Genomic DNA, 16,630 nt, shown 5'->3' on the forward strand with positions numbered 1-16,630 from the left:
AAGTGTAGTCTTTGTTTCCTTGAAACAAAATTCTAGCATTTCATATGATTTAGTTTATGAGGCTTGTTTTTTCAGCTACTCTAACCACAATTTAAATGACTCAGTGTGTGTGTGTGTGTGTGTGTGTGTGTGTGTGTATCAAAGGCCTGCTATATTCTGGAACAAATACATTCCAACAAATAAATCCATGAAATCACTGCAATTAATATTTTTTTTTAAACAAACAAAAGCAGATTTTTTTTTTTCCACTTCAAGAGCTCAACATTTTTTTGTACTGCAACAAGATCAAGAATAAATGAAAAAGCAAGAGTTTAAAAAGAGAGTCATCTACATCAAACTACTCGATACAGCATCGCTGCGTGCAGGCATTCGCACTCTGGGTCCTAATGAGTCCTGTTAGTATTCTGTTACTTTTATAAAAAGAACTGTGGAAATGTATACTTCTAAAACTGTAATTAAAATAATTTCCATTAACACTGCAATAAAATGAACAAGCCCATTTGTCTGGGAGTGCACACCTTCGACAAGTTAACAATTTATTTATTTACAAAGGAAGGAGAAAAAGGAGAAAAAAAGAAAACAAAGTTTTGAATCAGGTCAGTCTGACATGCAGTCTTGTGTTGTCATCATGGGTTTCAGCATGTATTTTCCTACCTCCTGTTTGTCTGTATCTGGCACTCTGGGTCTTGTCGGGTCACTGTAAAACTGTTCTTTACGTTGTCGGTAGGAGTACGGCTTCTCGCCTGAGTGGATCTGCATGTGCACCATTAGCCGCATTGCTCGTGGAAAGACTTTATCGCAAAAGGGACACGGAAACGATGCTTTACCACCCTCTTTTCCTTTCTGACCTTTGGAATCCTCCGTAGATGAACCCTGTTGCGTTGTCTGGAAGGGGGGATGAAAGTTATGTTTGAACACACACACAAAAAAATCAAACAAATCATTTAATGAATTATGGAAGAACCAAATACCTGCCCATCACTTTTCAATGCATCGTCATTTGCTTTTTGGGGCAAGGCCAGCAGTGCTTTCCTGTGGCCAAGCATGTGCAAGCTTAACCAGTTTTTTCTAGCATAAACCTTGCCGCAGTCTTTGCAGACACATCGGCCACGAGTTGCACCGTCAGAATCTTTGCTTTTCTCTGCAGCTGTCTGGACATCAGAAGAGTTATCCATAGTCTTCAGCAGCTTAAAATAGTAGAAAGAAAAATTTTGATTAAATTTGATATTTGGATTAATTATAATTGGCATTATATATATATATATATATATATATATATATATATATATATATATATATATAGAGAGAGAGAGAGAGAGAGAGAGAGAGCGAGATATTTGGCATTTTTAGATTTAAAATAACTGTCTGAATTGTCTCAAACTGAATAAAAACTATTAAATGTAGCTAATAAGCATTTAATTGTTGTGTAACTTGTATTGCTGATTGGTTGAAAATATGTCCTATATATACGACATACTAAAGTGGATATTAAGAATGCACGCTTTTTCCCGCGAAAGGCCGCAATTCGTCTCGCGCAGTGCCACTGAATCCCACGAGCACCATTTAGTAATTTAAATAAATGTGTTGTGCTTCCCTGAATATGCAGGGACTTTAATTAAAAGCCAGACAAAGTACAATGAAGAACTATGTATAATTAGTTAGCCTAAGCCAACATTGTTTCCAATGCTGAAGCAAACATGAATTTTATTTTGTTTTTACAACAGGTATTTCATAATGAACGTGTATATATGTGCTTCATATTATGTTCATAATAATGAAATGAGATGCCTTTCAAATTCATAATCAAACGTTTGTTATATAGTTTTTGTAATGTCTTAACAGGGAGAAAACAATAAAAGACATGGCAATGCCTCGGTTTAAATAGTCTTAAAATTAATTAAATTTCCTGATAGTAGGCTATCTGATAGTGTTAACTATGTGAATGTCCTAATTAATAAATGTCAACATATCTTCATTAAAACATAAAAATGTGTCGACATTAAGCACCATCAGAAAACAAAAAAATCAATATTTTTTAGTAAATATTCTACACCCCCAGAAATGCAACAACCACAAATAAATAATTTGAGCCGCTTTATTCAAGACATAATTTATTTTGTAATTTTTCAAAATCAAAAAGTATTAGGTCCAACTACGAAGTTTGATTTAATTGCTACCTTTAAACATTATTTTAAAAAAAAGAAATTAAAGCTATTTTATGTTTTGCTGGTGAAAAAAAATGTATGCAGAGACCGCTCTGTCTTGTTAATTCATCTAAAAATTTAGATGATAGGTATTTGCCACCAACGCCCCCAGTTTGATAACTTTACACCTATCATGAATGAAAGGTAAGAAGAGAGTCCTATATTCAACAATTATATTTGACTATATTCGACAAGAATATTAAGAATAAGAACTGTATTTATAATAAGAGAATTAATTCAATAATACAATTATATTAAATAATACAAATGTTTTAGTTTAATCCAATAAACACAAAAATAAAAGATTTTATTTAAGAATTTTTTATTTTTTTTAAATAGCTTTAAATGGTACTTCAGCATGGTAAAACTACCCTCCTTAATTTAACTTAGTTTACAGGTGATATTTAATAATTAATGTTATTATTTTGTGGTGGTAATGTTATGGTTGATGAGTGTATGTCGTCAAAGTATTTGTGGACATATAATTAGGAGAAAAAAGTAAATTAAGGATGTCTAGAAACACAATGCATAACTATTTATTCGACTATTCTACTGCTACCAGGCAAACCCGGTAAAGGTGTTTATTTTTTGTACATTCCTTTATTCGTCCTTTCTCTTTTTGTTTATGTTTCACTGTTTTCTATATATATGTTAAAAAATAATAATAATAAAAAAAAAGTATGGACAACAATGTTCCGGAAGCTTAGACTTTTTAATGACCAGCCTTACAGACCTGGGTGAAAGATATGCTTCATTAAGTTTAGTATTTTACGTTAGGCCTTGTTGTTTGCTGGATATAACTAGATATTAAGTAAGGAAAATACACATTTTGTTTCAATACAGTTTTATTATATATAGAATATAGCAGACAATAGATGGCAAACAGTCAGTCCAAGTCTTTGCAAAAGTAGGAGTAGTTAGCATTTTTTTTTTAAAAAAGAGGAAAACTCAATCTTTTCTTTCTAAGAAGTTCGTTAATTCTATCTCTTATTTGCTTCTTGTTGCGGGCTGTGGGTTGGAATTTCTTAGCAACAGCATTAGAAATTGCTTGACGCAGATTGGAAGGCAGTGCGTTTTTTCCCCTGGAACCATCATAGTTCACCGAACCTGCCCATTTCTGGTAAACATTGTGTGGAACCAACCTTTTAAATAAATCAACAGCAAATCGATCTACCCTTGGTCTGCCATCTGGTCCAGCTGAATTCAGATATAGTTCTTTCTCTTGCTCGATGGACACATGATTTAAAGTCACATCAGGTATGATCACGCCATGTATGAGAGACCGGCGTACAGGATGATGAGAGCGCGAAGCGTTTCTTGGTGTTTCAGGCAATCTCGAACAGAAGGATGAAACTGCTGAATGTTCTTGTGAGTTAGGCATTAAATGTTCCAGAACTGGTGAACTGTGAAAGTCGAGTATCGAACCAGTTGCCATCTGTAGGTTAGCAACATTTTCCGGATCAATCTCTACTTTAACGGCATGGTCGGTCAGAGCTGTTGAGGCGGCTGGTGGAAAGCCAAAATCTTCATCGTCCAAGCGTCCGATGGGTGGTGTGGAATGGTCTCCAGCGGGGTCATGGATTAGAGCCTGATCTGCTGTTGGCAGATGTGACGTTATCTTCTCCTTCGAACCTGCTTCCAAGCCACTAACCAATCTGGCCTCCAAATTCAGACGGCTACGTGTCACAGCCCGTAACTGCTCCTTTGAACTGCTGGCTACAGCGAGGTGCCGACGGGTGATCATTGTAGCCTATAAAAGCCAACATAAAAAGCATTTAATACCTTTATTACACCACTGACATGTACAGGTTGTTTAATGGTGTTGCAAGAAAAATACATACCGTTTTCTTTTTTACAAGCCGGGTGTTCACCGTTTTTTTTGTGTTTTGGGACGACTTGATCTCTTTTCCAGAAAGCTGTACAAACAACATAAGAGTTAGCATACAAGTACAACAAAATCTGAATGTCAAAAGTCAGTGGGAAAAACGGTAACTGAATAACTACTGTACAGTATATTAAAAGGCTTTCTTACCCTTTGTTTTTTGCCCGCACAAACGGCAACATTCTTCGTGGAATAAAACGTCTTTGCCTCCATGTCTGTTGCTACTAATATCTGTAGAAACTGCAAATGCCTACAGTGGTTTCGTTCGATATGTTTTATAGCTTAGGACCTTCCCTATGAATGTCTGCACCGATCACTACCCATTAAAATGTTGAATTCGAATTAAAATGCCACAAATGTTTAGCCCATGGGTGAACATGACCAAATGACAGCATAAACACCAGAACACGAGGATTTAGGAATTTAATTATGTCTTCTGATGGTGCTTAATGTCGACACATTTTTATGTTTTTAACGAAGATATTTTGACAGATTCATGAATCAGGACATCAGATAGCCTACTATCCAGGACTTTTAAGAACATTTAAATCGAGGCATTACCAAGCCTTTTATTGTTTTATCTCTGTTAAGACATTACAAAAACTATATAACAAACTTTTTATTTTGAATTTTAAAGCTAAATTTTGTGCATCTTATTCTATTATTATGAACATAATTTATGTATTAAATTTGAAAAATATAAAATCCAACTATGAAGATGAACCGAGCGGGCCATAAAGCTCTGATTAGACTACCTAAGAAATAGGCTCAAAATCCTCAGCCCAAACATCATTTTAATTACATTTTTAAATTAACAAATATTGTAAGCAAACAACAGTAGCACCAGTTTAGAAAAAAAAAATATTTAGACAATAAAAAATTATTCTGCATCTATTTTAGGTGTGCCACTGCCACAAGTTATATTGCTCTTTTGACAACCCCGTAAATTTCCATGTACTTTAAAACTGTAGGTGTATTGTAGGTACATCTGTGTGAATAAACCAAGATGTTTCTTAGCCCCACCTGCATCAAAATGGCGAATTCAGAGAATGTTCCCCCACGAGAGGTTGTGTGCGGACCATTGAGCTTCTACGGATTCTAAAATTGGCATAGTTACCGGTTTTCAATCCTTGCAATGGAAGAGTCTGAGAATTTCTTTACCATAGCCTGTTTTGTATTGTTTTTAATCCCTCTATACACAACCTATGATTTCTTTATGATATTTTACAAATGGAATATTTTTGTGATGTTACACTCTAAAAACTGCTGGGTTAAATGTTAATGTGCTGGGTTATTTTATTTGACCCAACCAGTGGGTAAATTAACACTCTTGCTGGCTTGACACATTCCATTTGATGTAGTAAATAGAACCATTTTGTTTTAACTTCACATAATGTAAATACAGTAGATTGCCTTTTAGAAATACCCTAAATGAAATTATTCCGCTGTTTTAACCACTGCAGACATAGTTAGCCAGCGGTAGTTTTAGACGTTCGTTCAGAAGTGTGGCTGCGTTGGGCGGATCCATGAGCTCAGAGCGCCTGGGGATTGTCTGAAGCTCAAATCTCCGAAAACATTGTGGTTTGAAACCAGCGAAAATTGCAGCGCTTCGAGATAAAACATAATACACCTGTCCATAAAGGAAAATGAATATTTAGGCCTATAAGCAAAATATATTTCCTTTAAATATTACAGATTCAAACAAGGAAAGATGACGTGCTGAGCTTCAGTTCATTGTGATGCAGACAAAAGGTCTAGGGAGGAAACTGAGATGTTTCTTTTTAGAATTCATAGCAAAAGCAACCCAACAGTGTGATTAAAGTACACGAAATAACCCAGAATTTTGACCCAGCATAAACAACCCAACGATGTGTTTACAGAAAACCAGCATTTTTTTAGAGTGTACTTCTACGACTACTAATAATGATAATGAATGGAGAAAGCGCAGCCAAAGCGTTGTATTTAGCGAGTATATACATACATACATATATATATATATATATATATATATATATATATATATACACAGTGGTGTGAAAAACTATTTGCCCCCTTCCTTACTTATTCTTTTGCATGTTTGTCACACTTAAATGTTTCTGCTCATCAAAAACTGTTAACTATTAATCAAAGATAACATAATTAAACAAAAAATGCAGTTTTTAAATGAAGGTTTACGTTATTAAGGGAGAAAAAAAACTCCAAATCTACATGGCCCTGTGTGAAAAAGTAATTGCCCCCCCTTGTTAAAAAATAACTTAACTGTGGTTTATCACACCTGAGTTCAATTTCTGTAGTCACCCCCAGGCCTGATTACTGCCACACCTGTTTCAATCAAGAAATCACTTAAATAGGAGCTACCTGACACAGAGAAGAAGACCAAAAGCACCTCAAAAGCTAGACATCATGCCAAGATCCAAAGAAATTTAGGAACAAATGAGAACAAAAGTAATTGAGCTCCATCAGTCTGGTAAAGGTTATAAAGCTATTTCTAAAGCTTTGGGACTCCAGCAAACCACAGTGAGAGCCATTATCCACAAATGGCAAAAACATGGAACAGTGGTGAACCAGGAGTGGCCGGCCGACCAAAATTACCCCGAGAGCGCAGAGACAACTCATCCGAGAGGCCACAAAAGACCCCAGGACAACATCTAAAGAACTGCAGGCCTTACTTGCCTTAATTTAGGTCAGTGTTCACGACTCCACCATAAGAAAGAGACTGGGCAAAAACGGCCTGCATGGCCGTTTTTCCAAGGCGCAAACCACTTTTAAGCAAAAAGAACATTAAGGCTTGTCTCAATTTTGCTAAAAAACATCTCAATGATTGCCAAGACTTTGGGGAAAATACCTTGTGGACCGACGAGACAAAAGTTGAACTTTTTGGAAGGTGCGTGTCCCGTTACATCTGGCGTAAAAGTAACACAGCATTTCAGAAAAAGAACATCATACCAACAGTAAAATATGGTGGTGGTAGTGTGATGGTCTGGGGTTGTTTTGCTGCTTCAGGACCTGGAAGGCTTGCTGTTCGTCAACTCAAGCTGAAGCAATCTTGGGTGCTGTAGCAGGACAATGACCCAAAACACACCAGCAAATCCACCTTTGAATGGCTGAAGAAAAAAAAAATGAAGACTTTGGAGTGGCCTAGTCAAAGGCCTGACCTAAATCCTATTGAGATGTTGTGGCATGACCTTAAAAAGGCGGTTCATGCTAGAAAACCCTCAAATAAAGCTGAATTACAACAATTCTGCAAAGATGAGTGGGCCAAAATTCCTCCAGAGCGCTGTAAAAGACTTGTTGCAAGTTATCGCAAACGCTTGATTGCAGTTATTGCTGCTAAGGGTGGCCCAACCAGTTATTAGGTTCAGGGGGCAATTACTTTTTCACACAGGGCCATGTAGGTTTGGATTATTTTTTTTCTCCCTAAATAATAAAAACCATCATTTAAAAACTGCATTTTGTGTTTACTTGTGTTATCTTTGACTAATAGTTAAATGTGTTTGATGATCAGAAACATTTTGTGACAAACATGCAAAAGAATAAGAAATCAGGAAGGGGGCAAATAGTTTTTCACACCACTGTATATATTTGTGTTTGTTGCATTTCTGGGGTTGCAAGTATGTTTCATCGATAAATCTGCTCATATCTGCGCACGCGTTTATCAGCCTTTTGATCAAAAAGCGTGCACGCGCAACTCACTTTCACTTTGCAAAAGGCAGTATTTATTGTTTAGTTTATATTTAAAGCACATATACACAATAAAACAATATATCTTTTTGCCTAACTTATCAAACACTTTCGATTCTTGTTTGCACTTTGTCTTTTTGCACACACGCGCGGGCACGTTACAATAATAATAATAAAATATTATAAATTTACAGCACTACCACTAATAATAATAATAATATTTGCTTGCTGTCAATGGGCGCCAAAGAGAGATTAACACATTTTCGGCTTCAGTAGACACACAATACTGCAGATTGAAACACGACTGCCCCCTACACGTAATGTACGTCCTGTTCACAGCACACTGCTGCGGCAGCTCGCGAGATCCCTTTTCTCGAAACATGCGTTTTTAACTGCCAGATCTGTAAACTGTAAGGCTGATCGGCAAGAATAAATCCACTGCTCCATATCTGACACATATCCAGACTATGGTTTGCAGATGAGGCACAAAGATTTTACTTTATGGAGAAATGTCCTCTGGTTTGATGAGAGGAAAATCTAACAGTTTGGTCATAATGACTAGTGTTATATCAAGCAGGCTTTCAAGCTGAAAAACACCATTCGTGCCAAGAACACCAAGCATGGGGTGGTAGCATCATTGTGGAGGTCTTTTGCTGCAGGAGTGACTGGTGCAAGTCACAAAATAGATTATATTCATTATGAGGATGGAACATCATGTAGATATACAGTATGTGAAGGAAAATCTCAAGATATCAGCCAGGAAATTTAAGCTCGGCTGCAAATGGGTTTTTTATACTTAAGCATGGTTTAAACGTGGTGGCAAAATGGCTTTAGGACAATAAAGTCGAGGTATTGGAGTGTGACCTCAATCCAATAGCAAATGTGTTGGCTGAACTGAAAAAGTGTGTGAGGGAAACGAGGCCTACACATCTGACTCAGCTACACCAGTTCTCTCATAAGAAATGCACTACGATTCCAGCAACTTACTGTAGACAGCTTGTGGGAGACTACTCAAAATTAAATTATATACACACACAAACAGACACACACACAAAGACGCAAAAAACATACCACTTCATTTGTAAGCTGGCTTTTTTTCTTCTTTTTGTCATCAAGACCATCCTGCAGCCCCAAATTCTTCTTCTGCTTCTTTTGCTTCTTTTCCACAATATTTGTCTCAATGAGGCTCTGTTCTCCTTCTTTGTTGTCATTTTGTCCAAACTCTTTCATCAGCATTAGCTGCCTCCTGTTCTCCTCCACAATCCTCTCTCTTTTATGCATCTTCTTGTGGGACTTCAACCAACCGGCCAGCAGATACACCTTGCCACACTCTCTGCATGGAAATCTCTTTCTAGACTTTTTGACTCCTTTTTTTACCGAAGATTCCTCAGGGACTGGGTTCGGTTCCTCTGGGACTTTGTTGGCAACGGTTTCAGTTTCATTACTGATGGTTTCAGTTTCGTTATCAATAGAGTTATTAGTGATAATTATTTTGGTTTCTGCGTTTGTTTTTAACTCCATAGTTATGCTTTGAGACGCAGCAGGTTCGTTTTTGGGTTGCTCGTTGACTGTTTCTGAAGTTTTAGTTTCTTCTAATGGCTGTTCAGCGATTTTGTTTTGCTCATTGCCACCCTCTGATGATGATGGCTAAACAAGTTTACAGAAATGGGAAGAGAAATTGATTTTAAAATGTTAGTGTACTTTTGTGTAATGGTGGGCGAAAGAACTATTTGGACATTATTGATTTTATTTAATATACTTGTAGTACAGATATCAACTTCATATTTACATAACGTCTTTGAGATTGTACTTTTAAACATAAACCAAAAAAGAATGTATTCATAAGCAAAAACTAAGTACACACAAATAAAAAATATATTTGTGTACACATTATATGACCAAAAGTTTATGGACATCTGACCATCAGACTACTATATGGTTGAAAAAAACTTTGGGCACAAAAATGAATGCATACAATTGTACAAATCATCACTGTATACTCTAGCATTTCAACATTCCTTCCTTAAAACTAGGAGGTGACCAACTGGACCAACCCACTGTACACCTTTTGGAATGAAGTGGAATGCACCCCCTGACCTCCTCACCCGAAATCAGCAACTGACCTCACTAATGTTTTTTGTGGCTGAAGGACCACAAATGTGCAGAGCTACAATTTAAAAACCCTGAATGAGTAATGCTTTTTAAAAAAAAAAAATCAGGAACAGAAAATTACATTTATGATGGTCAGGTGTCCACTACCTTTTGTCCATGTTCTGCGTGATGTACATGTAAAATGTACTAGAAATCTTAAGCTTTATTTACTCACAACAGGTTGGTACTGTATATAGATTACAGTCCGTAAAAGAGCTGGTCAATATATGCATATACTGTATGATTTAACAATAAAAACAAACAAACTAACCTTGGTAATGACACGCCGAGTCCTTCTCTTAGTCGAATTGGGCAATATGGCGTCAGAATGAATGTCACTTTTTTGTTGGTTAAGTGTATGACTCCGAATATGTGGTGCAAGCCACCCTTCACGAGCAAAAACCTTATCACAGTACGGGCAAGCAAAGATTTTCTTTAATACGTGAACTTTGCTGCTTTCAGTGGTTTCCTCTTTCTTCGGCTATATAGAAAAAAAAAAAAAGAAAAGTCAATAATCAGAAAGCATTCAGTCTATAGAGAAACTTACCCCAAAAAGCAGATAAGTAATGAACAGCATGTTTCAACCTACATTTGAAGGTGATCTATTATGCAAAATTCACTTTTAAGTCGTTTTTATATAGAGTGGAATCTTGGGAGTACGAGCATAATTCATTCTCGAAGCGGGCTCGTGTTTCAAAATACTCATAAACCAAATTGAATTTTTCCATAAGAAATAATGGAAACTCAAATTATTTGTTCCACAGCCCCAAAAAAATAATGCATAAAAATAATTAACACAAAATATGAAATAAAAATAAAACAAATTAACCTGCACTTTATGTTTAAAAAAAAAGTAAAAATAAATCCTGATTTTCATAAACGCACACACACAATAGAAACACTGTTTTATCGGAAAATAAAAAAAATCTCTCTAATGACACTCAATTGAGTGACACACTAATAAAATCACAGGTGTAAAGTTAAAATGAAACCAATTAACCTGCACTTTACCTTTGAAAAGAATCACGACAGGGCAGTGTTTCTGTGTAGAGCAGAGAGAATAAGTGTGTGTGTGTGTGTGTGTGTGTCTGTGAAGCAAAAGTAGGAGGGGTCTGTGTGGGTGTGTGTGACATGGTGTCCAATGACGCATGCATACACAGATACAAAGAGCAGGCTGATACAGAGAGAAAAAATGGATTTTTAACATCTCTAATGAGACTTGCTTTTGCTTTACACACACGCTGTATACACGCATTCAGACACAAAATAAAACATGTTTTACGCGCACACACATGGTATAGTAAATAGTACGCATGTGCAATTAAGTAAGTGACTAAGACTCAGCAGGGGAAACAATTACCCACAATTTCGCAGCGCAAGAGAGAGAAAAACCGTTGGCTTAGTTGTGATCATGTGATGTTCGGCATCAAAACAAGAAGCGCATGCGTGATAGATGACAAAAAAAGTATAAAAAATATTTGCTCGTCTTGTGGAACACTCGCAAACTGCGTTACTCGCAATCCGAGGTTTCACTGTATTTCGGTATGTGCAAAACAAAATGTTAAGAATCATTTCCTGCTTTTGCTCCTTTTTTTTGCATTTTTGTATTGATCAAGCTTTACTGATTCATTTAGATTTTCACTCTAATGTGACCTTATATGAGGGGAACCAGCCTATTTCAGTTGAAGCATTAACACAAAATAATAACCGTTAGCAGGATGATAATTATAAAGATATTTAGGAGACATTAAATGAAAGGAACACTGCTTCCAAACATTTTATTAATTTGTTATTTCTTTTGTTTATGCAGTACCTCTTCTGAAACCTGGGGGTCGTCCTTCAGGTTGTTAGTTTGAAGCTGTTTCTTTTTCTGCCGCTTACGTTCTCGTTCATGTGACTTCAAGTGGAAGGTGAGCCAACAAGAGCGAGCGAAGATCTTCTTGCACTCAGGGCACTGAAACAATCTTTGACCTATCGCTTTTGCCTTTTCCACCTCAGTTTCGTTGTTCCTTATTACCTGAAAGAAAAGGAAGTTAAAAGTGTGTGTGAGGGGTTACCATGGGTTCCAGTTTATATTCTGTTCTTAAATACAATATATGTATTTACCTCTGATACCTCTGATATCTATTTACCTCTGACATGTAAATAGGTTTGATTCTGATAAAATTTATAGTAGATTCACAACAGCACTGCAATTGTCAGAAAGTGCAACTTTACTATAAAAGTACTGTATATTACATATGTATATAGTATGTACAGTATATTTGTTTACTCATTTCTTCAGAAATACAATTCTTATTCTGCAAAAAACAAACAAACATGGAGATGCCTTCCACACGTTGGCTTTTCCTTATGTAAACAGTAATAAAAATGTAGTGCTGTCATGATTTGCCAGAAGATGATCCCTAATTAGACGTATAAAATCATTTTTGACGTATAAAACAGACGTATAAAATCATTTTTGTCATTTATAATAATCAAAACTCAATTTAACTAAGCATGCTCTGAAATATGCTGACTTGTAGTGACTACACTATACACTAAGTTGCCTCTAATCTGTGACCGCCTCTGTATATTTTTAAACCCAAAGAGTCTAAATGGCAAAGTGACCTTATACATACAATATTTTGAGTTACAAACAAATTTACCTCTCAAGATATACATACATAAGGTTTGTAAATTTGTAAAATTTGTATTTACACACTTTTGGTTTTTGCACACTTTATTGTAGCCTGCATTTATTTTAAACTGCATTAAAAGGACATTTCGGTCATTTAACTTTGATTTCTTTTTGTGCAAATACATTAAACATCACAAACACTAATCTCTCATCGAAAAGTATTCTAGGTCAATTCACTTGAGACTAGGCTCAACTGCATTAAGTATCTTGATTATCTTGTGAAGGTTCTAGAATTTGACTGGATGTGATTTAGAAAAACGCACACACACCTGTGCGTATGCGGCTGGACAACTTACGGTGCAAATCAAATCAGTAATCAAATCTCAGAGTCTCTGAATTACTTCATCAATCAGGTCTTTACTGTAGAGGAATTAGATAGACTGAAGAGACAAAAATCTTTTTCTAGGATGTCCCTTTTAATAGTAATGAAAACCTGTGATTAGAGGCAGATGATTTGATCATATTATTTATATTATTTAATAAAACATTATTATTTTATCTCTCACCCTTCACATACATTCATGAGCACTTTATTTGGAACACCCATACACCAGCTCACTCACGCAATTATCTAAATCACCTAGTTGTGTGGCAGCTGGAATAATGCATAAAATAATGTATAGACTGGCTTAAGATACTGCTCACACCTGCCATCAGAACGGCTAATTTCCTGTGATTTAGCATCAATTATTGCTTGAAAGTCACACTGTTACGTCCCAGGACGTATTTCTTATGGTTTATGGTCCTGATTTATTTATTTATTTATATGAACTATTTATTTACTTCTATCTGAGTATTATTGCTGACCATGTGCATGCATTCTTGCCCAAAATTTTGCATCTTTTAATGGCTAATTTCAGCATGATAATGCACAATGTTACAAAGTAAAAGTCGTCACAAACTAGTTTCACAAACAACACAATGTTTTTCAGTGAAAAACAGTCACAGAATCCCTCACACTCTACTCCAGGAGAGCACCGCCGGGATGTGGCAGAACAGGGAATTTGCAGTATAAAAGTGCAGCTAAAAAACCTGCATGAATTATGTGATGCGATCATGTCCACATGGACCAGAAAATTAAAACATATCCACCATTTTGTGGAATCCATACCATGAAGACCTAAGAGCAAAGGGAGTTAACATAGTGTTCCTAATAAACTGCTTAATGAGGGTATTTACATATAAATTCCTAAGCAGGTGCAAAACTACATCCTTATGAGACACCATATTTATTTATCACATTCATCGATTACATTATAAAATTATGATATGCTTGGAAAGGGTTTTACTAGGACGTTTTTTATATTTTAAGTATAACAAGTAACAACACAAATAACAAGGACAAATAATATAAGAAACCAGGAGGACAAGCTGGCACATCATTCTCTCCATAGTCCACACACTTAATCTTTTGAATAGGAACTCTGAAAAGGAAAACAACCTACAGTAAATCAACTACGTCACAGAAGTAGAATAAGTAAAAATTATTGTAAAAGTGAGGTGTGGAGATTCTTACCTTTGTACAGATCTCTTGAAGATGGTGCTGGAAATTACTTTTCAGATCAGTTATGTGATTCCTCATCATAGTGTTGCTTTTCTCATTCTCTTATTCTTATTTTAACCATTTATTGTGTAAAAGTGATTAAAAAAACACCAATGCTTTTCATTTGTAATACCAAAGTTTAAAAGAACTGTCAAATGCCACTAACAATAATAATAATAATAATAATAATAGTAATAATAATATCATCCATTGCTTATCAGTTAATGCCTACATAGTAATCACTAGAGATGGGGGAAATTGAGTTATGAATTGCGATTCTTTTGTGTGTAGAATGACGTACCGCCACACTGACTCCAAAACAGATTTTTAAAAAACAATTTTTCCACTTACAATAGAGATAAACCAGTCGATCGGCCAGTCCTTTTCTAAACATCCTTTTCTTCACCTGCATCACTATTGTGATGTCTTAATTATCAATTATAATTAAATATGACTAATTTTCATTCTTTTTCATTATAATTATTGTTAATTGCCGCTTTGTCCTCCAAGCCCTTACCTTTGTAAGATGTGATCCGCTGTCTGCTCTGTCAGTGTCATCCTGTACATTTTGTTCATCTTGATTCAAAATTGGCTTTCTGTGGGTCTTCATATGGACCGCCAGCCGTGATACATTAGTGAAGGCCTTGTTACACTGCAGGCACTGAGCTGTCTTGGGCTTTTCTCTTCCTTGTTTCGCTTTAAGGCCTACAGGCTTGGCAGCACTGGTTTCAGAGAGCTTACTGCTGCTGCTGGTGTGTTCACTGGTTTCATCTGATGCCTCGCTTGGCTCTATTTCAGGGCCAGAGGGGCCAGCCCTTGATGAGATACCGACGTTAACCCATCCAGTACTCTGCTCTGTCTGCTCCGAGCTGTCAGACAGATCCTCTATGAATTCTCGTGATGTCTACATGGGAATGAAACAATTATTATGTGAATGTTGCACGGACTCAAATAGGGTATCTTTCTGAGATCTACCCCAGATTAGTCCTGGTCTGCCAAGACAATCTATTGATGTACTAATTGTTTTTTCACAATGGTTTTTGGTTTTTTATAGCCAAATATTAACACAAAAGATTTGCTTCATGTCACATCAACAATGACTTTACTGCATTTCATCATTCTCTTGTATGCATTGATGTTAACTGAAGCAAAAATATGCACATACCTTAGAAAGGCCACGTAACTTCTTCTTTCGCTTCTTGTCCCCGTAAAAGCATGTTTTACGCCTTCGGTACGTATAGGGCCTCTCGGCCGAGTGGACACGCATGTGAAACATCAGTCTCTGCTCCCTTCCAAACACCTTACCACAGTCCGGGCAGGCAAAGGACCTCCTCTGGCTCCTGTTTCTTGCCATGGTGGACAGAGTAGGGTCAAAGTCTAGAGGAGCCATATAGCTTTGTGCCGAGTCCCATACAATACCATCAGGAACACTGGCATCTACAGGGGCACTGGTACCAGGATAAACCATTTCCATATCGGTAGTGCATACTGATGCTGTGAGACTTGTGTCAGGTCCATATAAAGGGCAATCAGAGGCGTCGACTGGCTCTGTTTTGATAATTAGGGATTCTAGTGTTAGTGTCTCTGTCAGACTGGCCTCACCTGGGACAGCAGTGGGATCTGTGGGGCATAGAAATAACAAAAGATAAAATAAAACACATTTAAGTCACTTCATGCTCAGCTACTTCTCGTAACAAAAAAACTCTAGAATTCAAGAATGCCCATGTAATATAAGAGTGTACACTAGGGGGCAATGTTTCGTTTAATAAACCAGAACATACTCGAACAAAATGGTCAAAGAGACAAAGAGCATTCTTTTGAGCCAAAACAGAGGGTTTGGGGTCTCACTGTAAAAATAATTAAAAGAAGCCAAGATGGGTTTAACTTTGGGTTGAAAATGCAGACAAGAAAAAAGAAACACTTACAAACAGAATTCCCACCTAAAGTGTATTTATGATTGAAGACTTCCCTCCCTCACACTTGTACATATGCCACAATATCAACAATATGCTGCTTCTCCTTTCTTAATAAAAATTGTATGCACCATTCTCTATTTTATGCACCTCTAACAACCATTCATACTTCTATTTATCTATTTATGTTCAATTCAAATGCAGAATTTCCCATTATTTTCAAATGAATCTGCACCCATCATTGCATTTATGATGAAGTCCCTTACTAGATCATTCTTCCACTACCAGGGATTAAAGTGTCAAGATGAGAGAGAGCTGAACTCAAAGACATCTTTGCATTTTGGCAAACAGACTCAGAGTTGCCAGTCTACAGGCAGGAAATGCACGCAAATTCAAAATGCTTGTACATAATATAGAGACGCACGAACCTAAAACACATTCAGATTTAAATATTTAATATCCAGTAGTCGTGCCCCTGCTGTCTTACATCACTCAGAAAGAGAGGCCTGAAGAGCTTCACTTTTTAAACACCAAATTACTCTGGTGTTTAAGATATATTGAAAGTAATCCAACAAT

General features: G+C 36.4%; 2 protein-coding genes across 7 annotated transcripts in view; both read right to left on the bottom strand.

The window, feature by feature from the left end:
• The window catches only part of zgc:66474 (uncharacterized protein LOC327500 homolog), a 35,346-nt gene that overhangs the window by 17,084 nt on the left and 1,632 nt on the right, over nt 1-16,630 (bottom strand). For all 6 annotated transcript variants that reach the window (XR_008365834.1, XR_008365833.1, XR_008365830.1 and 3 more), the window contains exons 2-8: nt 15,307-15,761; nt 14,659-15,045; nt 11,732-11,935; nt 10,190-10,399; nt 8,839-9,414; nt 972-1,187; nt 655-885 (exon numbers count right to left, since the gene is read on the bottom strand). Coding sequence is in view for 1 of the 6 variants with exons in the window: in XM_053515449.1 (XP_053371424.1) it covers nt 655-885; nt 972-1,187; nt 8,839-9,414; nt 10,190-10,399; nt 11,732-11,935; nt 14,659-15,045; nt 15,307-15,761 (2,279 nt within the window). In the remaining 5 variants the exon portion in view is untranslated. The remainder of the gene's footprint in view (nt 1-654; nt 886-971; nt 1,188-8,838; nt 9,415-10,189; nt 10,400-11,731; nt 11,936-14,658; nt 15,046-15,306; nt 15,762-16,630) is intronic.
• On the bottom strand, nt 3,038-6,065 carry LOC128545094 (uncharacterized). The gene is made up of 2 exons (XM_053515454.1): nt 4,046-6,065; nt 3,038-3,954 (listed from the first exon to the last, which is right to left on the bottom strand). The coding sequence occupies exons 1-2, from the start codon at nt 4,145-4,147 to the stop codon at nt 3,136-3,138; spliced, it is 921 nt and encodes a 306-aa protein (XP_053371429.1). The 5' UTR covers nt 4,148-6,065; the 3' UTR covers nt 3,038-3,135.

Source organism: Clarias gariepinus, chromosome 16 (genome assembly GCF_024256425.1).
Source record: "Clarias gariepinus isolate MV-2021 ecotype Netherlands chromosome 16, CGAR_prim_01v2, whole genome shotgun sequence".
NCBI lineage: Eukaryota > Metazoa > Chordata > Actinopteri > Siluriformes > Clariidae > Clarias > Clarias gariepinus.